We start from the raw sequence: 26,795 nt of genomic DNA, 5'->3' as shown, positions 1-26,795 counted from the left end.
AGTCTGCTGCATTGGCAAGGACTTTGCAAGTTGACATAATGGGCCTCTTCCATATCAAACATGCAGTTTTCAGCATTGAGTTTAACACTTTCATGTGACTTTAATAGAGTTCATAGCTGAAACAAGCATTTGGTGCTCATGTAACGTTGCACAGTACCTTTCCTCTCCTGTGGCTACTAGGAGGACCTTCTTTTTTTCCCTTTTGTGCCTACTAGTACTGAAGAATAAAAGCCACTCTCACCATAGAATTCTTCTACATTGTTTTGAATGACATGAATTCAAGCTTGACATGAATTCCTGGGCATTTTCTTCCTGTTGTGCCTGATCGGAATGAGCTTCTCTAGAAAAAACCAAATTCTGGAATTTCAGAACATGGTTTTCTTCTTCTCGAGGAGAAAATACAGGAACTCAGAATATCGTATACTGATATTAAAAACAAACACTTTTATAAAGTCTACTTTATAGTAGGCTCAAAAGACCCTTTCTGTTTATCATCTTTAATATTTACATATTCCTCTTGCCAGCCCTTGTGTGTGGGCCCTTGGATTTGCCAAAACTAAGCTGGTGCAAGAAATGAGATTTAGCATCACATTTTATAGCTGTTTTTTTTGCCTGGTTGAGTTTGGAGCAAAACTTGGAATGCAGAATGACCTCAGTGGTCCCCATCTCTAGCGATCAGTGCTGACCAGTAAACATTTGTTCTCCTTTGATTACTACCAACCCTACTGGCTCATGTGTGAACCAGGGCACTGGATGTTTTGTCTGCCTCCATTTTACCAGGATCTGCAGTGGCTTTCCACTTGCTGTGCTTAGACACGGGCTGCTGTCTGTGTTTGTGCTGGGGCACTTCTGGACACCGCAAGCTTTCCCTCACCTCTGCTCATACTGAGGTCAGGCACATCCTTCATTGCAGCTGCTAAAATCTGCTGGTGTGCTGTGGCAGAAAAATCCCTTGATCTCAGTAGTGTGTTTATTTTTTCTTGTACCCCTTTACTATGAAAATAAACCATATTTTTGTCTGTAAATGTTGGAGAGCACAGTGCTCCCCTCTCTGCTCGGTGCAGGGCCCTCAGAAAGGAATTGCAGTCACGCAGCTGTGCAGTGAATATGGAGAGCCTGTTTGGGGTGGTTGGTATTTTGTGGATTATTTTCTCGCTCCTTCTGACCCTTCCTCAAATGAAATTCCTGCACTTCATCCTTGCTCTGGGCTGGGCAATCAGCAGCTACGATCGAGGGCTGTAAGGAGCCAGTGGTCAGGCATACAAAGCAGCTGGATTAGGGCTGAGCAACCAGGACTAATGGGGAGCAAGGCCGGGAGCAGAGACAGAAATATGGCAGAATAAGATTCATTAGGGATCAGATTCAATAACTGTAAAATGATGAGAAGTTTATGATCAAAGGCTTACTTCAAGCATTTTAATGACATAGTCATTTAATCCGTTTAAAGCAGATAGATAAGGAGTTAAGTGAAATCTACAGCAGCTGCCTTTCTGAGCTGTTTATGAACCTGTTCCAGGCTACAGATCACTGTGAAAGGCACAGGATGGATGCTTGCTGTAGTAATTGAATAGTATATAACGGGCTACCAGCCTTTATGGGCTGATTTACATATGAGGTTGGTAAAACTTAATGCAAACACTTGTGGTTTGTGTTATTAGTGTGCGTGGCTCCTCTGCTATTTTTAAATGTGTGCTACTAGCAAGAGTATGGGATGAAGGAAGGAGCAGAGTTGTTTAAAAACCTTTCTGTGCCAGGGTATTTAACTCCCAGTGGGTGTATCTCCTCTGTAAGTTACATCAGTACAGGCTGCTGTGGTGACAAGATTCAGATGGGCTCTGACACTCAAACCACCAGGTCATCAACCACAGGAATTATGCATCTGAAAAAACCTAGGAGGGTCAAGGGGGCACACAAATTCTTTCCCATCTGTTCCTTCTACTGTTGCACTTTTGCCACCCTTTGTCTCTCTCTTGGGAACCCTCACTGGTTACTTAACTTCATTCCCAGCTTCTCTTGACAAACACTTAAAAACTCTGATGGGACAGTTGGTGGCATTTTGCTGCCTGTGCCCACAGAGTACAGCTCAGCTCAGTCCCTCATTCCCACAAGCTTTTAGCCTCCTGGACACCACAAATTACAGCTGAAGAGCTGCATATGCCTGTGGACTGCACCTTTTTCTATTTCTCAGGTATTCACTCTCCCCTTCAAAACTCTCCAGACACACACATGGGTTTATAACAGCACTTACAGCTCCTGCATCCCACCTGCTCCTTCCCTTCCCTTTGATGAAACCCTTGGTCCTGTGCACACACTGCTGTGGAGAAGCAAGCAGAGGGGGCTCTTTCTCTACTCACAGCTCGAGGCTTGTTGAGCTGCTGGAAGCAAAGGAGTTGCTGCTGCTGCATTGTTTAAGGCCGTGTTACAGCCCTGGCTGTGCGTGATGCAGACACAGGATCAGAGCTGGGATCAGCTGGTGGGGAGCAGGGAGAATTTCCCAGGGCTCCAGGCCATCTTGTTTTCTACTTATACAGAAAGTTGCTGTCCTGCAGTGGTATTGATTAGTTTTAAAATAGGAAGGTGATAAATGGAGATTTCAGGTGGTTCTGGTCAATGTGACTGCAAGGGATGGAGCCATTTAAATCGAGTCTGGAATATCTTACCTTACCTCATGCTGCTTTTCCTAGGAGGGATGTGCTTATGGCTAAGAGGAACAGTGTGCTCCCATGGAGGGGCCTTCTTAGCTTTCTTTGGTTATGCTCTGCACAGGAACCACCTGCATCCTCTTCCTCCAGCCACACCAACTCCCTTTTTTCTGCAGCGTTTGGAATGCCTGTCACAGCTACTCAAAGGCTGCTGCATGTCTGAGAGACCAGCCAAGGCTGAAGGTTACAAATCCCTTGCAGCATCCCCTGGCAGCCAGGTTATAGATCAGGGTTTAAGCAACCTTGGGTCTGCTGTCAATCTGCATGTTCCCATTTCCTCAAAGAGAATTGGAAAATATTTGTCTGGTTTGAAAATAAGTACAATTTGTCTTTTGAAATAGCAGACAAATCTCTCATTACTCCACTCCCCTGTTGCTCCCTTGTGTCCCTGTGTTTTTTCAGCTACCATTCCTTCTCAAGAGCTTAGAGACTGAGCACTTGAGAGTTCACTTGTAGAAAATAATATACAAAAAACTGGATTTTAATTCATCTTCTGCCTTCAAGTACCTTGTTCTTTGAGGGTGCTTGTTGCACTCTATTTACACATGACTGTTTCAGTGGTGATAATGCTTTGGACTGGCAGCTGCTGCCCAGATGAGAACTGGCAGTGCAGCACAATGACTTACCCACAATAAGAGGAGTTCTCCACCCCCAACCCCGTGTCAGGAACACTGGAACAAGTTTTTAATTTCTTGAATGCAAAGGTTGTCTGGTCTCTGTGGTAGCACAAAACCCATTCCTGACAGAAGCCCAAATTAGCAATAAGGTTGTTACAAGCAAAAAACTCAGAACTCAGGCTCTCTTCTTCAGTTATTTATAAATATTTGGTCGGTTAAGCTTATGTCTGGGAAAGTAAAACCTCCATGTAATGTTCATGAGGGGAGAGGCAGGAGAAAAAGCTCAGCAGCAGCAGCAAGAGGAAGATGGTGCCAAAGCAGAGCTGGGGATGTGGCTGGGTTGTTGGCAGCGCCCAGGTCTGGCAGGCAGGAGGTGATGCCACTTCCAGCTCTGGTGTGGGAGTGACTGAGTGTAAGTGGCTTCTGTGCAGTCTGTAGATAATATCCCTGAAATGTGGTCACTTGTGCTGTGAAGTAGAGGCTCAGGCCCTTGGCCACAGCAGTCCCCATTGGCACAGTGTGGTTTGGAGATCACAGAGGGAGGGAAACAATTCTGAAAGAAAAAGCTTTTGCAGTATCACGTTTCCTTTGAGCATCTGTTACACCTGTCCAAATCTACCAGGTTTGATCCATTGTCAGATTCTGGCACAGTTAAATTTGCCTGGAGCAGCTCTGGACTTCTTTGGGCACAGCTGGCTGATCTTCACAGAGGTTACATGGACTGCCCAGCCTGGCAACCCAAAATTTGCTGACCATCTCACCTGGCAGAGCAGCACTCCTTCTTCTTTGCCAGGTGGTATTTCATTCTTTTTCCATAGGAGGCTATCTCATTTAACAGCTTTTGAGAGAGGCAAGCACATTTGTGTGTGGCTTAACTTAATATACAGGCTGCAGAGCTGAAGTGAAGGCACTGATCAGTTCTTACAGTTGAGATAACATTCAGAAAACAAATTAGAGTTTGCGGTTGGTACGGATCCAGGCAGAATTCATAAAATTGAATAGTATTTCCAAGTTGAATGTGGACAAGCTTATTATGGATGCAGAGAAACCAGGCATGTATTGAGGAACTAGAGATATTTCTGATTTTTTTTTTTTCTTATTAGTATAGAGAGGCAACCATGTTATGGTCTCCTGTATTTGTAATTTGGGTTAGAATTACTGGCAGTAGCAAGGAGGTAGTTGGGGAGAACAAAGCCTGAGAGTAGTGGGCTGGGTTTTATCTGTTGCAGAAGACCAGTGTGCAGCTGGCTAGTGAATCTGGCTTTCCCAGTGTGGCAGCTCATGATGTTCCAGGCCTTTCCTGAGGGCAGAACCATAATTTTTTATCTGTCTGAAACTGTGCTTGAGGCACGTGAAGAACCACAGTCATGTTGTTACTGTGGCTCGTGCATGCTGGAGCAGAAATAATATGGGATTACAGGGGAAACTGTGCTTTTACAAGGTGTTTGCTTTTCTGCTTCCCTTCCACACTGCAATCCTTCAGGTGCCCCCCAAAAGTGCTCAAAACTCGATGTCAGATGTTGACTTCACAGGGCAGCTGTGGGAGTAGGGTGGGAGATTGGCAGCAGGATGTTGGGTGGAAATGGGAGAGATGGTTTGTTAAAGCTCCTTTAATGAGGGTGAACACATGTGCAGAGTGGTTATTTTACAAAGAATGTGTACATGTGGTCAGGGGTGTTGTAGCTAGAGGTTTTTTTCTGTTTTGTGACATGTAGAGCTTTCACATCTGAGTCCATCTTTCTTTCTCTCTTCATCATCTCCCAGAAAAGTAGTTCTTAAATTGGCTTTACTCCCATTAAATCAGGATGGACACTCCCTACTGTAAAGCCTAGAGATCAAAAAAGATTGCAGGTGACAAATCTGTTTCCATTCTCTGGTTTTTTTGCACTCTTAAACACCAAATAAGCCTTGTAATTTTCCAATGAGCCGGATTACATCTGTATGGATCAGCATCCACATGTTCAAGTTGTCATTATGGCTGTTAGAAAGACATTTCCTTCAGGGAAAAAGGCACAATTTCAGTGCCTGGGTCTTAAGCATCAGTCTGATTTTCCATCACCTGAGGATTTGAGCAGCCCTGCCGCTCTGGAATATTGAAATGAACATAGATTTGAAAGTATTTTTATATTTAGAGGCATTGATTCTAATATAATTTCTCTACAAATTAAAACTCTCCTTGAAAAAGATTAAACTGTCAGTGATAACATCTAAGTTCTTGTTATGTCTAAGAGGAATAAACGCTGAAGTTACAGAATTGTCTGGAGGCTTATAAAGTAAGAGGGGGAATTAATGATATGAGAGAGAATGGATAAAAGTATTGGATAACACTTTTTTTTGAATTGGGGGAAGTGGAATGAGTTGAATTAAAAGGTTTATGGCCAAAAAGAATACCCATTAGTCTGATATAACACAAAAATACAGTTTTAAGAGAAATCTGCCCAGTGACTTGTGGTTGCTCCATAGACTCTTTTTAATAAGATATCAAATATTGATTTAAAGACACTAAGTAACAGACAATGTATTGGTTTCCCTGGTTGGCCATCCCTATTAAAAATATATATTATTTCCATTTCATTGGCTTCACCATGAAGTGAAGCTATCAGGTTCTCTCTATGCTTTTGTTTGCTGCATTAAAGAACCATTTAGTGTCAGATTTCCACCGAAAACCCAGATCAAATTGCTTCTGCCTTCTCCACAGCAAATAAAATAGTTTGATTTCCATTAATTTCTCAGTGGAGGATGTGTTTTTTTCAGACCATGAATCATTCATGGAAATCTTCTCACCACTTTCCTTAATTTTCAACAACACTCTCAGGCCTGCACACCTCGCCTGGGTGTGTTATCACTGTAGGGGTCTCATCAGTGCTGCCTTCAGGGACAGTATTGTTTCTTTAGCCCTTCCTGCTCAATGATACATAAAGATTCTGGCTGTTCCTTGGGTTTTTTTCTTCACACAGCATTAAATTAGAGGTAACCTTTAGTTATTAACTGTGGCCTCCTCACAGACAGAGTCTCCCAGAAAGTACCTGCTGTGTTTTGTGCCTGAGACCGTTCTGCTCCCTGGGATCTCTCACGGTGCATTTGAATTCATAGGGAATGATTGTGCCTGGCACAATCAGATTTCTAAGCTATCTTTGTGGGCTTTATTGTTTGCTACAATTCTGCCTTTGTGTTATCTGCATATTTTAGTAGGGTTTTATTATTTTCTTATATATCTTAGAGAATGTGTGCTGCATACCATTGGCCAAAGGAGCAATTCTTGTTGGGAAAGTAACAGGGAAATGTCACTATTATTTCATCAGCCTTTGGGCCATTTAAAAACTGCCATAGTCTGATTTTGCATCATTCTGGTTTTAAAAGAAAATGCGATTTTGATACCGAGGCAAATATATTACAGAATTCCTATTCTGTTGTGTCAACACAGTTATCTTAGTTAACTGGACTTGAAATCTCTTCAAGTCTGTTTGACAAGACCTGTTTTCCATGAAATTGTGTTACTTGCTTTTTCTGATATTTCCTTCTAATGGACTTATGTATCAGCCCTGTCTTGTGAGTTAAGGAGATTCAGTTTGCTGCATTCTGGAAGCTTCATGAAAAGCGAACAAGGCAGCAGATAACTCGATCTGTATGAGGCGAGCTGGTTAATCTCATTTTTCAGTCTTCACAGTCTATTCACCAGCCTGTGCTGTCTCATTCTGACTGCAGTAAAACGTGCAGATCAATACTGCCAATGGGTGATTAGCAATTTGCAAACTCCAGTAAGTGAATACATCCGAGTCGAGGTTTGAAGTTGGAGAAGAAAGTGGAGGAGGAGTGATTGAGTGGGCTGAAATAATGAAAACAGATATTTCCTCTCAAGTGAAATGTAAGCATTGTTGAGCTCTGTTAAGCAAGACGATGGCAGAGATTTGTACTCCTTTCACAGTGATTACAGAAAATAATATTTTTTTCTGAAATTGCTAACATCAAATGTGCTTTTCCTTTATCACCCCTCTTGATCTTTTTTTCCTCTGCTGTTGACCTGCTGGAGGATAAAAATGTCTAAATGTATGCAACTGAGATGTTTATCGTTGTTCTTGAGGCCACTTTTTGCTTCAGTCAAATGAATTCCAAGGTGCTTGTCTACTTCTCAGTTTCAGGCAGAAAATCCTGCTTTCTGTCAGTATAATGCCTACCAAAGACAATTTTGGGGCTCTGCTCATGAAAATAACTCAATAAATACCTTTAGCTCACTTGGAGACTCCGTACCACCAAAGAGTGCTACTGAAGTAGCAGTAATTTTAAGGTATTAAAACTGCATTAAAAACAAAACAGTTAACTGAAATATAGTAAATTACCAGGTAGTTCCTACAAGGAAGGAAAATTGCATTCTCCCTAGCAAAAGTGGTCTGACCCCTGAAGTTCAGGGTGACTGTGTGCTTAAAGATGCCATCTGAAAATCTGTGGTTACAGAAGAACAGGAGGGCTCTCTTTCAGGTTTGCTTAAATGAAGTTGAAAAGATTCCTTCTCATCTGCAGCCAGGCTGTGTTTCCAAGTCATGCATGTGTTGTCTAATTAAAACTTAATGGGAAAGAAGTAACTACCACAGTGCAGGAGCATGTTGTGGTAGCTGTAGTGTAAGGCTGAGCTCTCCTCTCCTCCCTGGATTGTTGTACAAAGCCTGGAGAGCTGGGTTCTCACTGAGAAACACCAGAAAAGTAGAATTTCCCCTCATCCACCATTTTCTTTCATAAAAATGCTGTGATGTATGTTGGCAATGAGGAAAGTGATGATAAAACCAAAGCCTGAGTTTTATACAGCAGGAAGTATTGTGTTTTGAAGGAGGTTTTGTAGGGTCTTAACAGTTTAGAGATTGACCTGGCAGTCATAATTCTGGAAAAACCTGGCAGTAAAATTTAAAATCATTGCCCCTTCACATCTCTGTGCAAAATGTGCTGGTTGCTGTCCAGTCCATTAGCACAGTGACGTAAAACTGGTGAAATAAAATCCAACTGGAGGCAGGACAGTTGTATTTCAGACCATTAAGTCATGCACTGAGGATTGGACAGTTGTGTCTACTAAATATATTTCAAGGTAGATTCAAATTTGGTTTGGCTCAACTTCACAGCAGTCTAAGCCTGAATGAGGAAAATGTGTTGTTGGGATTGAAGTGATGTAAGTCAGGTTTAGCATGTTTGACAGAGACATTTTGCTAATGGCTTGGTGATCCCAGTGTGACTTCATAAAGCATTTTCCCATATCTTTGGTTCAAACTGCATTTACTTGAAAAGACATGAATAGCAATTGAAGCATTGGAGGCAACCAAGAAGTATTTTTCCCCAGGGAAAGCCAAGAAGGGATGCTTAAGCAGATGGTTGTGCTGATGGAAGTCGCCATGTGAACAGTCTCACCCAGCACATTGCGTATGAAATGTTGGGAGGTGTAGTTTGTCACCTACAGAGAAATGCAGCTGAAATGCACCTATGCAGCTGAATTTGTGAAACCTGTTCTCTTGCCAGAGGTGGATTTCTCTTTGTCATAGGAATAGAAGGGTTTAAACTGAAATTTTGCTCCATTGCCAAGGCTCAGGTGAATTCCTTTTGCCATCTGTGGATGGCTGCTCCTTCTCTCCCCTCTGCTTCATCTTAGCCTGTGATGTTACAGCTTGAAATTCCCCCTTCACAGCCCAGGAATTTTCTCCTGTGGAGACTTTCTGGGCCTTGTCCTGGTTGGGCAAAGCACAACCAAGTTACCAGCTCTTGCTTTCTCAGGCCATATGTAACTAGTGAGTGTATTGATTTAGTTTTGATGTGATGTAGTTTATAAATATGCATGAGGATTTAGGGTTATTTAACTGTGCTTGTTAATTCTCCTTGCATTGCTGACTCTTCTTGTTGAGGGTTTCTTTGTATGCACAGCAACCTCTTCCATGACAGCCCTGTTCTCACTGCCTGGGACATCTCGAATGTTTGTTAATCCCAAGTCTGGAGAAACTTTTAATATTCAAGGAGTGAAAGGAGGCAAAGTGATGCCCTTCTGCATAGGGACCAAGGGAGCAGAGTCCAGCTCTCCAGGGAGTTGGGTGAGGAAACCTGGGGCAAAAAGGTAATCATCACAAGGTGAGGAGGAGGAAGGAGATGGAGGAGACCTTTTTCATGCTCCTAGAGAAGGGGAAAAGAGCTCTTTTCATCAGGGATCCTACAACTTGCTTAAATTTAAAAAATAATTAACCTGATAAAATGGTGAAAAGGAAGGGAAAGCCAAACATTTGTCTATTTGCCCTGAGGAGATAGAAGAGAATGTACCACTGAATCGATATTTGGATGTCTTAGACACTCAGGTCTCTTACTTGAGAAAGAGCAGAGCAAACAGAAGAGGGTTCTGCCTGCTCAACACAGCTGAGGGAACCTGCAGTGGCTCCTCATGGTGAGTAATGTAGGTGACTGCATGTTTTTCTGAGATGTTGGAAGCTTTCTCATTTTCCCTCTATGCAGTTACCCATTACCAGAGGAATTCCTACTGTACCTGGTTGAACTTTGAGGTGATATTGGGGGAGATGAGCTCTCCCCAGGGGCAGGACAACCACCACATCACAATGAAGAGACAGTGACAAAATGAATGAAACCTGGCAGTTGTGCTGTAGCTGCTCTTCCCCTGGGTGTGTGGCAGGGCCACGTTTTGTTTCCCTCCTTTCCCCTGTCTGCCTGGCCACAGCAGAAGGTGTGTGGGAGGCGATAACCTGCACAGGGAGAGGCTGCACTGCAGCTTGTTTAACCTGCAACACATTTGCTGTAAATCCCACTCAGACACTGCCCAGCTGCCCCAGGAGACTGTCAGAAACGAGTCCTCCAAAGCACTTGTGTCTGTCATGTTTCTGTGTGATGGGAAAAGGAATTTGACTTGCTCTTTGAGTGGAAATGCTTCCAGCTTGAGACAGGAATCTGGTAATGGTGGTGGGTTAGCTCAGGGGGCAGCCAAGGCTCAGGGTGCTCATTCATTCACTCAAACACAGTGGGTTGTACCCTGCCAGGTTAGAATTAGATGTGCAAGGACATATAATAGTACTTAATATGCATTAAATTACAGGATCAAAATGTCCTGGTGCACTTAAAGCCTTTAGGAGATTCAACATTGCTGTTGAGGTTGACCTCAGCATCCAGCCTGTGCCATGTGTTTGCTGTACAAATACATAATGTGATTGACAGCACTTCTTGTCACTTATTTTTCAGGCTTTTATATGCTCAGATGAACTTTGATGCTTCCATGAAGGCTTTTACATAATTTTTAATTATGCATCTTTCTTTTTATACCAGATAGTATCTTAAAAAAATACCCGTAGAGGTTTTGCTTTTTGCTAATGAGATCCATTAACTGGAAAATCCTATTACATTGCAGTTTCACTTTGCTTTATGAAGTCTTGAAAGCAGGACCTCTGCTGTCATACTTCACTCTGACTCCTCCCTTCCTATCTGGATACTGAGGGTCCTGGTCTAGCACAGCCAATTTGTGTTGCTTTTCTCCTCTAGGATCTCTCTTTTTAGTCAATCTGAATTCATTCCAAAGTAGAGCTTTACCAGGAAACACAGAATTATGGAGGATTAAAGCAAGATTTACAGAGCATTGTCAGGAAGGAAAGCTTTGAGTGGCTGAATATCTGAATTGGAGTGAATACTTAAAAAAAACCCTCATTTCAAGTGTCTCCTGTCTTTCTGGTCTACTGAACAGTAACTGTATGTGCATGTTGCAGAATAAAAAAAGAGAGAAGCTAAGAAATAGTTAAACTTTTTGGTAAACTGTGTGTACTTCTCTTGAAAACCTAGATTTGGTCTGACACCTCTCAACAATATTCTCAACCAAAGTTACTTGATTTGTATGGGAAAGTTGATAGAATGTTTTTTTGAAATTCAGATCTGTGAGAGCCAGCATTTCTCACTGTGTAAAGTTAAGACTTATCTCTGAAAAGGAATTTTTATAACTCATACTATAAGCTCTTTGGGGCTGTTTTCAGAACCTATGTGCTTTTTATTTTCAGTGTCTTTATCACAGGTTTTTGAACCAGCACAGGTCTCCTCTGCACGCTACTAGACTGTAAATAATAGCAACTTTTTATGGACTTTGTTCTCAGGAAAGACAGGAATCCTTGACTTGAAAAAACTAGTGTAGAAACCCTGGAATTCAAGTCTCTAGGTGGTAACAAACCATCCTAGAGCAGACTATGATTTTCTTCCATTTCAATAAAAGGAAGAGCAGCAATTGAAAAGGACAGTGAACATTTGGATGCATTTTTTCTTTTAGATTATCTCAGCTTCATGCCATTCCATGTCTCTCTGTCCTGACTCTTAACCTTCTTGTCACGTTTGTTTGCATCCCAGACCTCATCTGAATGCCTCACTCAATGCAAATTACAGTCTTGCATCCTCCAGGGAAGAACACATTTGAAAGAGATACAGAAAACAGATCTCCTTTTAAAACTGTACCTGAAGGGCTTCCACACCACTGCTAAGGCATTTTATTTTATTACTCCCATTGTAGCAGTGTCCAAAATGTGTTACATGTTGTACCCAAAGATATGGTCTGGTGTTAGAGCAGTGTGATTAGGGTGATTAGAGCTTTTTTGTCTGTGATACAGCCTAACTCCAACCACCTCCCTGTCTCACTGCTAATTTGCTGTAGATGCTGCAGTGAAAGAGGCCATAGGGAGGAATATCAATGAGTGTGGATGGTGTGGAAGATCTGCTCAGGAAGGAACAGAAAAACCCCTGTAGAGGCCTTTGTGGAAGGAGCAGCTGTTCCAGGTGGCCTTGCTAATGGAGAGGGGAAGGTGATGTGGGATTACTCACTGCTCCTGAGAGCAAGGATGTGGAATTTGTTGTTCTGGTGGAGGGAAGAGGCATAACTGAGGCTAACACAGAGTGTCTTCACTGTTCTGGAAGTGACTGACGTGGGTGTTCAGGAGGCCAGAGGTGAGAGGTTGCCTGAATCAAGGTGTATGAGCAAGAGGTAGCATCACCTGGGCAAGGAGAAAGATCTTCCTGTTTTGCAGAAGAAGTAGCAGGTGTTGTGCTAAGAACTGGCTAAGATAACGATGGAAAGGTTGCCCAAGTGAATTTCTGCTGCCAGGTTTCAGTGTTGTGTGTGTGCAGATGCACACAAAAAAACACATGGAGAGAGAAAAAGGGTAGGGAAGCGCCATGAGACCTGGTGGGAACAAATGAGCCTTTTCCCAACATCCAGCACCTTCTGTTTTTCATTTTTTTTCCCCCCCCAACTGTTTCTGATGTCAAGCAGGCACATACTGGCAAAGCTACAAGGAGCAGGTGGTGGTTGTTGCTTATTTGTTAGTTAGCTTTGTCTCATCTTTGCAATCCATTTTTGTTAATACAGCTCCTGTTCCACAGGCTTTTAAGATCCCTTGGTGTGGTTATCTTGTGTGACAGAGGGAGCTGGGGCTGGTGAGCGTGCTGTGCTTTGTGCACTGGGTACACAGGGAATTCTTTGGGATGCAGTTTACTTTGGGTATTACTCTAATCACTTTAACGAGCCTGAGCAAAGAAACAAAAAGAACAAAACCAAGAAACAGAATTTCCATTAAAATGGCATTTCCTGAGGTGGGATTAAGCTTTCTGAGGCTGCCTTGTACTGGGTACAGAAATGCCTCCAATAGCCTTTTGTAGGAGAGAGTTGAGTAACCAATTTTTTTTTTAAAGCTGTTAAAATTTAGGAATATCAGGAGAAGCTGCCCGCCTGAATAGCCAGGCAGACTCTAGTTAATAAGCTACTACACCAAGAGCTGTAGTTGTTGGGGACCTTGCATGTGCCTTTCATGTGATAAATTCCAATTTTGCCTTCCCGCTGTTTTTTTCTTCTCCATTTTTGAGTGAAATTTCTGATGGGTATTGATGCAGGACTAACAGCAGACAATTCTTGACATAAATGCTGAGCCATTAACTGTAAGCTGAAGATAAACACATTCAAAGACAACTTCTAATGATATGTGACTTGTCTGCTTTCATAATTCAGTGGAAGCAACGGGGTGTTCATTAGCTGTGTGCAAAGCCTGTGTGGCTGTGTTTACCCACAAATACCACATGTTTGCAGTGAAGCCAGACAGTCATTCCAGAAACCACCAGCCTTGGGAAAGGCATGCTTGAGCTGTGTAAAGGATGCATAGTCAGGAGGAGGCACTGAATCCCAAGAATAAACCTGCAGGTCACCAAAAGCAGTGTCAGCTCTTCTAGCATCAGAAACCTGGATTTTGCAAGAATGCTGTAGCTGGAGCCTGACACAGTGAAAGACCAGCCAGAAACCTTGAGTGACATTTTGTCCCATTTTGTCCAGTCTTTGGGGGATTCAAGACATGCCCCCTCTGTTTTAGTCCAGGATTTACCCAAGTGTACCACCAGGCTGTGCCAGCAGTGAAGTACCATCCTCTGCTCAAGAGTTCAAAAGTTCAGTTTTGGACATTGACCACCTGCATATACCCAATTACCTGCTGTGTGTTAGTGTTTACAGTTTAAGCTACTCTTGTGCCTACAAGAGGTAGTAAATGGAAGCAAGAGCATTCCCATGCCAGCTGGATGCTTTTCAAACACGTCTCTTCCACCATCCCCCCAACTGATGCTTTATGTTTTATATCTGTACATAAGAAACTTTCCCATCTGTCTCCTACAGCTAGATGCAGTCTTTATTTCAACAATTCTTCCAAGGTAACTACTGACCCATTTAAAGCTGATATAATCTACTAAGCTCCTTATATCATTTCTATTTAAGTTCTCCAGTACTGAATAACCTGTCCCAGCCCAGAAACCTTGGAGATTTCTCTCTTAAGAAGTCAGCATTTGAAGAAATTCCTTAGCTCAGGAGGAAGCAGTGTTTGGGTGGCTCTCACCATGCCTGAGAGTCGTGTGAGGAGGAAATTGTCCTTTCCTTGAAGAGCTTCCAATCCCCAGCCTTTTCTCAGCAGGGCCAAGCACAAGCTGTTGCATTGCCAGCCAGCAGTGATTAAGCTCAGCTGTCCATATGCTCCACCAGAATTTATTGTGCTGCTCAGAAATCACAATCTTTTAAGGCTGATAGATACCAAGACTGAAAAAATGAGGTACTTAAGTGCGTGTCAGCCCCATCTATGGGTTTTGATGATTTTGCTTGCCAAACTGTTTAACAGAAGGAGCTTGTGAGGATGTGAAGTCAGCTGAAAATCGTTCACAGTGCCTGCTGACGTTGTATCCTGACAGTCAGTACCTTTTTTTTGGGATGTATGGATTTCTTTAATTTCATTAGTGATGTTAGATGAACATATTCACACCAGTGGAGACTATTCCCTTTGCTAGCAGCTCTACCTTCTGATCAGAAATACCTGCAGCAGATGAAGAGACCTTAAATGGAGTTGTTAAGCACTGAATGTTTCATCAAATGTAAAATGGTCCACATGGTTTTAAGTACTTTATTCTTACCTGTGTGCCTGTGAAAGTGAGTGGAGTAGAGAGAAAAGCTTTTATAGCTCCTGGAGAAAGACATCTCTGAATTGGGACTGTGCAGTTTTCAAACAACCAGGAGGAGAGATGCCAAAATAAGTTCATCCCTTTTCAAGGTGCTGTCACTGGCAGCTTTCATTGTTCTTCTAAACAACTCCTCTTCTAAAGGAAAAGTTTCTGTTTTTCAGAGATTAAAGCAGTCCTGTCTTCATTCATTGCCTTGGCACTTGACTGATTCTTCCCTAATGGGCAGATTACTTAGGAAGTTTTTGAGCTGTAATTTCAACACGTAGACCAACATGCTGACTGTTTGGTGATAATATAGTTTTTAAAAATGACACATAGCATCAGCACAATTATCTCCCTGGGGTGTTTTTTTTTCAAGCTGGAAGATGGAAGTGAGAGGGGAGGCAGCAGCATCTGACTTGAGCTTGTACCTCAGCTCTAGCTGACAAATTGGCCCTGTTGCAAATTCTTTTTTCCATCGTCTTTTGTCAGGAAGTTTATTGATAGCCAGAGTCTTACTAAATAGTTCTGCCAGAGTGTGTTTGGAACATACTGCACTAAGCCAATATTTGTGTGTGGCATCTGCAGTGTTTGTCTCACACAGTGGCTCCACAGTTGGGACAGCAGCAATGGGGTGGTCCATGAGAGACTTTCCCATGTGGAAACCCTGGGAGGCTGAGGATAATGCACCAAAACAACATTATTTCACAAGTTGTGGAGCATATTGACACGTGAAATCAAAAAATCATCTCTATAAAATGTCCAGTGCCGTTCTGAGAGCTAAAAAACCAAGGTTTTGCTGCCTTAAACACCAAATCAGCTAGTTAACATGTTGCTTTCCAGGAATGAGTAATTCACTTTAAGTGCCAACCAGGTTTGGTTGCAATCAATCAAGGTATTTATTGCTTCCTCCTAAATTGAAGCTCTCTGTACATTTTTCTGACAAATCTGAATTACTTGTTCAATGTTATTTCTGAAAAGAAGAATCAATGAATGCCAGCCGTTCTCTCTAGTCCAAGTAATTTACTCTTCAGAATCTCTGCAATTTCTGGTTTTTAAGGTAAAATTTCTGGTATTTTAAGGTTTTTAAGGTATTGGAAAACAGGGGTAAAGAGAGGATTCTGCTGAGAAACTGGCAGTAATATGTTATCTTTGCTCTCTGAGACACTGGCCATGATGTGCTGATGAGCAAAACAAGCTACCAAGTTATTGCTGAATGAGCCAGGGATGGGATGCCTTTCCAACAGAGCTCTGTAGGTCACACATGGATTGCACTGCCCAAATGTCCCACATTTCCATCTAAAGGCACCATGAGCTTAAGTGGATTTGGTCAAACCTCACATTCAGGCCCAGTCTCCAAACCTGCAGCACGATTTTCACGCTTCTTGGAGAAACCAGGGATACATTACCATTTGTTACAAGATGCTTTTTAACTCTGCTAAGCAATACCTCCTTGCATGTGTTGGTTCAGCACAGAAGCAGCATCTGGAGCTGTGCCTGGGCAGCTGTTTGGGGAGTCCCAGCTCCTGTTCAAGGAACGTGGCTGTCTCTTCTGTGCCTGCCTTTCAAATGCCACTGTTTGGTCTTCCTCTTCAGTCACCCAAGATTAGAAATTATTTTCTAAATGGGAAAATCTGTTTTAGGTCTTCTCTCCCAGTGCCTGAAACAATTCTCCAGGCTTCTGCTGCACAAATGAAAGGATAAAATTATGATCAGTAAGACTAATTTATTGTAGGTGGAAGTGCAGTTGACAGAGAAAAACAGCAATTTACATTTTCCAGAACGAAAGGGATTCCAGGAGGATGTTGTTTTCTTTCTTCAATCCCTGCTTTCCTACCAGCATTAGGGTTTCATGTCCATCAAATGCTAGTGAGATTTTAATGCTACTTTGCTATGGGTCTTCATAGAGCCAGTCCTAAACCACTCCTTTTCACGACCCAAAGTCACCCTCAACCTTCAGAAATTTGGGAAAAACACTCCAGATGTCCCAAGCTGTGATAGTGTTTTGACTTTCTATATTACCTACACATGAGACCCATCCCTTTCCCCAGACACTGCCTCTGGTCTGTGCTGTTTCCATGGAAAGCTTCCTGCATTCATTTGAAACTCCAGAGAGTGCCAGTGAATTTCCTGGAGGCTGCTTGGTACGACTGTGAGGTGGCAGCATGGTCTGGTGGTGAGGAGGAGCAGCTCTGAAGATGTGTTTTCTATTCTGCCATGCTGCTGAGGAACCTGGAACCAGAGGCTGCATCTTTCCATACCTGCACTCCCCTCACATACTGCACCTTTGGGATTTGTTGTCTGCTTTTTTGGCTTTAGCTGGCACTTTCCTGTGGGGTTTGTACAGGACCTGGCATGCTGGGATCCCTGTCTCAATTGGTTTCTTTTAGGCATTGCTGTAATATAAACCAGCTGCACTAATATTTTAGCTGTAGGGAGAAATGTACTGGTTTGATGTGTACTGTGTAGAAGAAAGAGAAAGCTACTGCCCCTAGCCCAAAAATGTGAGTAGCATAGCAAATATGTTGGTGATCTCCCAGAAATGTTAAATGAGATGGATTCTGCCACTGCCTTCGTTGCACTGTGGGCTTTTAAGAGATTCTCTTGTCTCAGTGAAGCTTCAGACTGATGTGCTGAGGAGAGCTGGTGAACCCTGAAAATAAGGCTGAGTCCTGGTGATGAGTTGTACAGCAAGATTTTTCAAGGGGGGCACGTTATGAAAGGAGAGGATAAATGGTCTGAAAGATCTGTAAGAGCCAAAGCACTGCAGCTTCATGGCAGGGCTTTGTAGAAAGGTGATGGAAAAGGGTAAATAACCTGCAGAGTTAAAAGATTGGTGCAGTGTGGGTTACAGCAGCCCCAGCAGGGAAGGAGCAGCAGTCTCCAGGTGTGCAAGGCTTTCCTCACACAGGCACCCTGCTGCTGTGGATCCCTGCACTGCAGCTGGAATGGTGCTGGCAGCCAGGATGAGGGGCTGGGAGCTCTGCCTGGCCTTGGCAAAGGGGACAGGGCCAGAGCCCTTCCCAGCTGGTCAGAAGCACCAGCAGCTGCCCAAGGAAAGCTGGGATCCACAGCTGACCCTGGAGCATCCTCCTAGCAGCCAGAGTAAGCCCTGTTGCAAACTTTGGAGTTAAATCTCTTCCCTTGATAGACAAACATAAGAGTGAGGAGTGCCCTGACCTGTCTGGAGGAGTCCTGGAGTGCAAATAGCAGGAGAAGGTAACGAGCTGGCAAAAGCAGGTTTGTAAATGCCAGTCTGTGCTGAGGAAAATACATCTAATGAGCTGGTGTTGCAGCTGTCTTCCTTCTCCCTCTGTTTGATATCTCCAGCATGCTGCTTGTGTCCTTCAGGTCTCACCTGAATTTCTTTTGATCAAGGCTGATGGTGGGATAATTTCTTCTTTTGGCCTGAATTGCTTGATTGGCAATTAAGGGAATTTTGTCTCAGCCTGGCTGTGGAAATGGGGTCACAAAGTCCTGATGCTGTGGGGCTGCAGGGCAGTGCTGCCCTCCCACGTGTTCCTGAGGTCACTGAGTGAGGTTGGGCAGTAGGAGAACGTGCATCCCCTGCTCAGAGTGTGGCCAAGAGTTGGGAGACCACATAATCCTGACTGTGGGGTCTGCAAACACCTGGGAAGGGGACCTGAGGTTCTGTACCTGAGTCTTCCCAGCTCCCTGGAGTGAGCTCTTGGACCAGGGCAGACCTCTGGGAGTTCTTCCCATCCCTTCATGGCCTGGGACACACACATGTGATCTCCTTTCTCTGTAACTTGCGCTTACCCTGTGGAGCAGTGGCTCTCTCCTAGCCAGATGCACAGCTGTGCTCACACTGGTTTCTCAGAGTAGTTATGAGGAACCACCACACCCCTCTTGTTTTTCTATCTCTGGGAAGAAAATCCCAGAAGAGCATCTTTGACCACAATGGTAGAAGCTGTTATTCTGTGAAAGCCCACAGATTTGTCCATGCTCTCCAGCACTCTGCCAGCAACCAGAGGTGCTGGAAGATTCTCACATGTCCTGCTCTGGCATGGCCCAGTTATAGAGCTGTTGTCCTTGAATTTGTCAAACCCATTTTTGTTACTGTTTCGTGTCTGTTGCCAGGCTCTGGGGCAGTGCGTTTCAGCAGTTCACTGCCTGATGAAGAGCTTCACTTTATGAGAATAGAGAGTACTTTCAATAAAAGATATTTGGGAGTGGGATCTTCTGGGGTCTCTTACCAGCAGTGCAGGATGAAGTCACTCAGTCTCTGCTCTGGTTTGCATGGAAAAAAACCCCACATAAAGTTCTATCACGTCTTTAATGGAAATGAAATGTTAAAATTGGGATAATACCTACCTCATGCTGCTCTTGAGGGTTAATTAATGTTTACAAAATCACTTTAGGTCCCGAGATTTAATTGAAGGAAAAATATTACCATATAAAATAGCTTTTTATGCAGGCAGTGCTATAGGGTTTCAGCTGGGCAGAGTGCCGTGGCAGCCAGCGTTAGCACATGTTTTACTACATTTATGGTCGTGAGGCTTCCTGTAGTTTATATGAAAATTGTCTCTCTGAAATCACAAATGAAACATCAGTGTTTTCCTCTCTCTTTGAAAGAATATTAATTTGCCATCTTAGGGCTTGACTGACTATTTAAGCTGCTGTAAATACAACTCTCCTTTGAGAAAAAAGAAATGGAATATCTGTTCCCTTGCTTGGGATAAGCTGATACAACTTGCTAATGGCTCCACCTTTGGATGCCATGGATATTGCTGGCTCATATGAGCAATAAATCAGGCTGGCACTGGGTGTCCTGCTGTAGTTTAAGGGTGTATTTGGGTGTTCATTATAATCTCCTGCTATCAAGAGATTTTAAATACAGCTATAAAACTTCATTTCTGGAGTTAAATCTGACTGTGGAAGTACCAGCCAGGGAATGAGTTCTGTCATAAGTGGGGTGTTTAGGTGGGTTTTTCTGGTTTGTTTTTTTTTTTTGTTGGTTTGTTTGTTGTTTCTTTGCCTGTTGTTTCAGGGTTTTTTTAAAGATGGAATAGCAAGAGAAGGAGAAACAATACTGGGCTTGGCTGCCTTCAACTGTTACAATAAAACCTTGTCACTGCATGAATGTCACCTTGTTTCTGCTGTAACGTTTTTTTATTTCACCCAGCAATACAGACCGGGTGAACTTGCAGGTTGGATCGGTTACTCAATGTGCTTTTGGTTTGTTTTTTTTCCTGCCCCCCAGGGTGACTACGACCCCAGCAGAACCAAGGTTGTCCATTTCAGCATGAACCCCATGAGCCTGGCCAAGCAGCAGCGCAAGGAGGAGCAGCAGCAGCTGCAGGAGGAGTGCGAGCGGCTGCGGGAGCTCGTGCGGGTGCTCAAAGGAGGCGGCTCCATCTCTGGGAATCTCGAAGGAGTTGGGGCTTTTCAGTCCCCACAAGAAGTGGCAGGTAGGCTGCTGGCTTCTGCTCCTGGGGATGCATTTATTCATTCGTGTTGCCAGAGTGCAGAAGCAGATGGAGGCATTGCAGACAGTGTGCTTGATGGAGTGGTTATATGGGAAATGAAAAAAGCTGGGTTCATGCAGGAGAGAGGGGATGTGAGGTGGCAATCCTGTGGCAGTATGGTAGAGGGTGGGTGGTAAGGCTAAATAGTAATAATTCATATCATTTGCTCATGATGAATGAAATACCAATACAACAGCCTTCATAGGCTGGTGCTGCCGACAGAGTGAAAGGAAATATTTCCTTCCTTTCAGGGCTGGTTTAGCCCTTGAGGTAGTACAGACAGCAGGAAATAACTTTCATAGCTGCAGGGAAGCAAGTGGTTGAAATCTTTTCAGACCTGGCTTAAAACAAATTAATATTGTTTATCAGTGTATATGTGCCCCATTAATCACAGCTACATTCAATACTCCATGAAAGCAGAGTACATCTTTCACTGAGCTAAATACGTTTCACAGAATCTGTGGCACTCCAGTGCAGTCTGTCTTCCTTTCACATACCTGAGTGAGACTTCTTAGTATACAGCAACCCCAGAAATCGGCACCTCCAGACATGCTCTCAGACTCTGAAAATCAAGGTAAGGATATCAATAAAGCCTAAGCCATCACCTGTAACGCTGTGAGGGACCAGGCAGAACCAAGTTATGCTGAAAAGCCCTGGAGAAGTTACTGCTGTAATTCTCTCATGGCCTCAAAACAATTTGTTAGAGAAGAGAAAAATAAAAGAGAACTGAAGGTCTGTGTGGAGCAAACCTGGTGTGTCCCAACTGTATGTACTTGGTCAGTGTCTGGAGGTCAGGATCCTCCCTCAGATGAGTCTGAAAGAGCAGAACTTTTCCCAAAGGTAACAAGTGCTGGAGGCTTCAGACCCACAAAAGGGCAGAGCCCTGGTTTAAAGAAAATCCACAGAAGAAAACATTTTTCTCTGTTATGAAACAGAAATTCTCAGAAAGTAGCTTGTCTGTGTTCCCATCGCTCAAACAATGGCACTTTATTACTGCTGAGATTGTGTTTGTTCCAGCATCTCATACTGGATTATGGTACTATATAGCCTTAAAAATAGGATGGTGAGAGGTGCAGATGGGGTGGTTTATAAAGTGAAGAGCTCACTGCATGTTACAAGTAAGTGACAGTTCTGTCACTCCTGTTAGTGGCTGCTCTAACAGATGCATGAGCATGAAACACTTGGCAAACATTTTAAAAAAAACTATTGTCTGTAGGAGCTTCCAGTCTCAGACCCCCAGTGGGCAGTTCCTGGGGATAGCTCTTGCATTGCAATTTGAGATGCAGTGTGTTTTAGGTGTTTAAATTGCAGCAGATGCAGCTGCCCAGTGCCCTTGTGTGTCCTTATGCCCTCAGTGCCAGGCACATCTGATGCTGCAGTGCCCAGGGAGGGCAGGGAGGCTGCAGAGGTGGGTCAGCCCCTGCCTCTGTCACTGATGGGTGAACCTCTGGGGTATCATCTGCAGTAATTAGACCATCTCTTCTGGGGGAATGTGCTCCTCACGTGTGCCTCCTGTCATGTGTTAGAATTATTATTCTGCTGCCTTTCTCTGTGCAGCTGCTTTTAGCTGTTTGTGAGGTGCTCTGTGCTGGGATGTTACCAGGTTTGGCATTAGCTCAGAAGGGATGCATTTTTAAAGCTGTTTTCTCTTCTGCCTTTGATTCCAACAGGAAAACAAACAGCTCGCTGGGTTTCAGGGTATTTCCAGCCTCATGTATGTCATGTGGTTTTTTTTCCTTTTACCCCAGTCCCAAGCTACTTCATTCTGACTTCTGGTAACCAGCTCAGATGGAAGAGAGCAGCAGGTTCAGAACTTAGAAGGGTGGGAAGTACTTCAGTGTCATTTACCAAAGTCACAGGAGGGCCCTTTGGATTCTCAGAGTGCCTATAAGTGCATCTGGAAGTGATTCTTGTAAACAAAATGGGAAAAAGCTGTTGAAGGCTGGAGCAGCCCTGTGGATGACTCTCTTTGAGGACAGGGTGAAGGTATAGGAAGCCAGGTTATGTGATAAGATCTTGGGCATTTTTTCTTGTGGCTCGTGTGCTTGTGTGCATCACTGTCATGCACAGGGCACATTGTCATAAATGCACTCAAACTTTCATTTCTGCTGTGGGAGCATTCAGCAGCATAGTCAGATGCAAATGTTGGGATGTGCAGAGATGCTGAGCGTGTCACAGTGCTGACCACAAGGTTACTGGGTTATTCTGAGCTGGCTTTAAATTAGCAAGGTAAATGCCAGATTTGGCCTCCTTGCTGGAGCAGGGAGAGCTCCAAGTGGGCTTGGGGGCAGCTGATCAAGTGTGCTGTGCAGGCTGCTTCCATTTCTGCACTGACTCCATCCTGCACCCACAGTGTGGATACAGCAGCTGTTCAGCAGTGGCTCAACAACATGGATCCATGTGGCCAGAAAATCACACTGTCTCCTTCTGGATAAGACATGGAAGATCCAGCTTTTGCTGTTTTCTTACCTCTGCCCACAGCAACAGCTGCCACATGCCTTCTGCTTCAGTGTATTTTCAAGGTGTGAAGTGGGGAGCGTGTGGCAGAAACTCCCTCTGCTTTGTTTGTCACTGTCCAATTGGCTGCCCCAGGGAGGGAGGTTTGTTGTGCATGATAAGGGAGTGGATTTCTGTGAGCATTGTGAAGCTGTTTCTGTACAAAAATAACAAGAATTGGAGTTTTTCTTGCACCCCTCTCTGTCAGCTGCACTCCCCATCTGTTTATCTTGCTCATTCGTGTGGTACACACAGGAGGCAAATTCACTTCTCTGAGCTTTTCAGGTGGGAGGTCCCTGATGTCAGAACAGAATGGGGTGAAGAGAGAGCAAGGACAGAGTAGGAAGAGTATGGATAAAAGCTGGGAGGACAACAGAGGTCATTTGTAAGTTTGCATTTTGCCTTTAGACAGATAGAGGTAAATGTAAGATTTTATTGTCCTATTTTGCCATATAACCTGACTGGCTGCTTGGCAAGGTGAGGGATTTGGGTGGCCTCCAGCCAGCCAGGTTTGATGCATCCAGCAAGCTTATGTGGTATGCAACAGCTATGCTTATGGTTCACAGAATTATAATTATACCAACCAAAAAAAGGCATTAAGGACAATGATGTTGATGGTTTTGATAATAATGTGTTGGCCATTGTTAAATCCCTTCATTGGACTGGAGTGCAGCACATTTCTTCTGATTGTATTTCCGACTCCTGCGTAGGTAATAAGAAAATTATTACTGTGGACGTTAAAGCTCATTAAATGTGACTCTATTAAAAATCAAGGTTATGCTGGACTTTAAATCTCTTTGAGCATAACTGCTGGAGGCTGCAGCACAGCCTGGCACCTTGCCACGTGGTTCAGTGGCCCTTTCCTCTCACTTATGCCATAACAGTCTCTGTTCAGATAGGGACCTATGGAGAGCTATAACAACATCCTGTCCTTTCCAAAATGAGATTGGCAGAGCAGGGTGTTGGGGGGCTCCTGGGGGGCTCCTGTGGGTGCTGTGCTCGGGGTGTGGGCTGGAGCTCTGTGAGTGTTGTGCTGCTCTGCTGGGCTGTGTAAGAGCAGGGAGCACCAAGGTCAGACAGCCATCTGGGGAGAGGCTCCGAGTCCTCCTGCCTCACAAACAGGGATGCAGATTGTGACAGCTTTGGAAAGGTGGCACAGGGCATTGCTGCACAGATCTGAAATCTGTTCCAGTTCTGCATTTCCCTTTCCTATGCTCTTCACACCTTCCCTCCACGGCCCCTTCTGTATTTCAGTCTGCATCTTCTACTTTTTTCTTCCATCTCCATATATTTTCCTACTTTTTTCCCCAATTCTCTCCAGGCCATTTTTGTTTAGATCTTTCTTTTTTTGCCCTGTGGGGTCCTGGTAGACCTCTTGACTTTTTTGGCACTGCTAGAGATGGATTTGGGTCTTAGTTGCAAGCAAGTATGTAGATGGCAGCTAATAGGGAGCTGGAGAGGTAATGACTTGTAACAAAGCATGGGTAGAAATGAGAGAGAATGGTTCAGGTGCTCCTCATCTCCATTTGTGTTTTTATCTTAAAGGTAATTTATCTGAATGTAGGAATGAATGATCCATGGAAGCTGGTTCCTGACTAAAAGAATGCAGTAATGTGAATTTTCCATGAGGTCTCATGATTTATTGCTATCCCATAGCTGCACCAGAGTGTTCCTTTCTTCATGCAGCTTCTCCCTGTGAGAAAGAGGAAAAGTGCTTTTAATATTCTTTCTGGTGAGAGAGAGGCTGGCACCCCTACCAGGAAGGAAGATGGGGAAATCAACTCTGATTTCAACCATCTGTGGAGAACTTTGGAACTATTTTCCTAAGCATAATCCCATCAAAAAGAAAAGCTGTTCATCCATCTCAATGGTTTCAGTGTCCTTTTCTCCTTGATAGGGAAAAAGTGGAAAAGGGGGAAATCTCACTCTGAGGCAGGTGTTTGGCCCTAACACAGATGCTACACCTGGCATTCAGCAGGGGCTGTCCCCAGCATCACAGCCATGCCAGGGCCTTGTAAAATCTATTTAATTGGATTTAAATTGGGTAATGAATTAATATTAAAATAATCTAATCTTGTTGAAGTGACAAGCCAGAGATGGTAAAATTTGTCACTGTCCCACTGTGCTTGTGCTTCTGATGAATGTGTTTCTGAGTACAGAAGGTGACAAAAAAGGAGCAGATGGAATTTCGAATTTTGCTGTTCTCCATCCACAGTTGTCTGAGCTGTTGGTGCTTGGAAGCCTTGGTGCTTCCTGCCATCTGTGTAGGGAATCCACACACGATGGGGGCTGCACCTGTGAGTGAGAACCCAGTCCAGCTGATGGAGGATCCTGCCTGACCTCAGCTGCTGCTGGGTGCACGTGTGGCACTGCAGCCTCCATTCCTCACTTTGTGCCAGTGCTCTCAGCATCCCTCTGGTCAGATGGGCTTGGGCAGGTGAGTGCACAGAGGGCAGCTCTCCTTCAGTCTCATGCTGAAGCACAGGAAGGATTCATTAGGTGACCCATCTGTCACTTATCTTTAACCTGCCAGTTCCCCTTTACTCTTACTGGAGGAATTGCCTTTCTTCTAAAGAGACAAAAAGGTCCAGGGCATTTGCTGCCTTCAGATGTTAAGGGACTTGTGTTAAAAGCAGGATGTTAGCCTTTGTGCCCTGCCTGTATCTCAGTAAATTGCTTTCTGCATATCCCAATTTCATCTGAAGTTAATAAAGAGCTTGACTTTGCCTCTGGTGCTTTGCTGTGCACTGATGAAGGTCTGTCCTCTTTCACTCCAGAGATCGCCACATATCCTTGATGGGGGAAGAAATCATCCCCTACTGCTACCTACATCCAAGGTGCTGCATAGCATCAGTGTGCAAACCACAAATGACATGGACAGCAGCACAAAGATGAGTTATTAGCAGCAGTCCTGACCAACTGGGAGCTGCCTGCCCTCCTGTGCTGACTCCACAGCCTCTGTGGGGCAATCCCTCCAGCTCCCAGCTAATTCTCCTTATTATTGTTTTTATGGTGCTACTTTCTCTTCTGCAAGACATTTAGACCAGTCTGGGACCTGAATTGTATATTAAGACTGGGAATAAGCTGATAGTTTAAATAGAGCTTACTTTGATTCCCTTCATTATTATCCATATCCCTTTGTCTCAGCCCAGCACTAGAGATAGCCAGGTGGTACTGCTAAATATACCTGTTTTCATAAATAACTCTAGCAGAGTTGTGATCTCCTGTACTTCATATTGACAGGGTTACAGTGGTCAGGGGAGAGTCCCTAAATGGTGTCAATGGATTTGGGCAGTGCAGCTGTAAGGGGAAAATACCTTGAAGCTTTTGTGTGTCTGATTCAGCAACAGTACCTTTGATGGTAAATGTTCTGCACTACTGAAGTCACTGCAGGCACCTATAAAGGTCCTGGCTTGGATGAAAGTCCAGCATCTCAAAAGGGCTGGAAGAATTTGAATTTGAATTTGTTTTCTGGTCTTAGAAGAAAATTGCTTTAATCTTATATAGTATTCATCATGCAGAAAGATTCCCAAGCTTGTTTTTTTTTTGGAGAAAACACAGATATGAAGTCATGCAGCACTGAGGATATTGCAAACAGTGTGCCCTGCCTGTGGCAAGATGCCATGAGTCTGTTGAACAAGCAGAGGCTTGCCCTGAGCTCAGTGTAACCTGTGTGCTGCGAGAGGGCCAAAGGTTGCTGACCCAACAAACCCCCAAGGATGCCTGAAGCCTGCAGCTTCCTGTGAAACTGGGATGGGAGGTGCCACTGAGGCATTGTTAGAACTTTCAGGCTCTGTCTGCTGTCCAGGGAGCCAGAGGTTTGTAATAAATTCTGTAAAGTAGTTCTGTTGTAGCTGGTGAATGTGTAAAACTTGGTGTCAGTCAAAGGTTACTATCCAGACTATACTTAGCCTTCACAAAGAGCAAAAAAAGCTGCAGGATTTCTTTCTGCCCTCCTTTTCTACCAATTTCACATCTAAAGTTCTTGGAGAACTCAATATTTCTGTTTTTCTAAGAGGCAGCCTGTGAAC

At 43.9% G+C, this 26,795-nt stretch overlaps 1 protein-coding gene across 11 annotated transcripts in view; it reads left to right on the top strand.

Annotated features, from left to right (window-relative positions):
* The window catches only part of MAD1L1 (mitotic arrest deficient 1 like 1), a 346,130-nt gene that overhangs the window by 204,522 nt on the left and 114,813 nt on the right, over nt 1–26,795 (top strand). For all 11 annotated transcript variants that reach the window (XM_064726015.1, XM_064726016.1, XM_064726014.1 and 8 more), the window contains one exon: nt 20,004–20,211. In XM_064726015.1, the coding sequence (XP_064582085.1) occupies nt 20,004–20,211 (208 nt within the window). The remainder of the gene's footprint in view (nt 1–20,003; nt 20,212–26,795) is intronic.

Source organism: Zonotrichia leucophrys, chromosome 14, assembly GCF_028769735.1.
Source record: "Zonotrichia leucophrys gambelii isolate GWCS_2022_RI chromosome 14, RI_Zleu_2.0, whole genome shotgun sequence".
Lineage (NCBI taxonomy): Eukaryota > Metazoa > Chordata > Aves > Passeriformes > Passerellidae > Zonotrichia > Zonotrichia leucophrys.
This window is presented reverse-complemented; position numbering and strand designations above follow the sequence as displayed.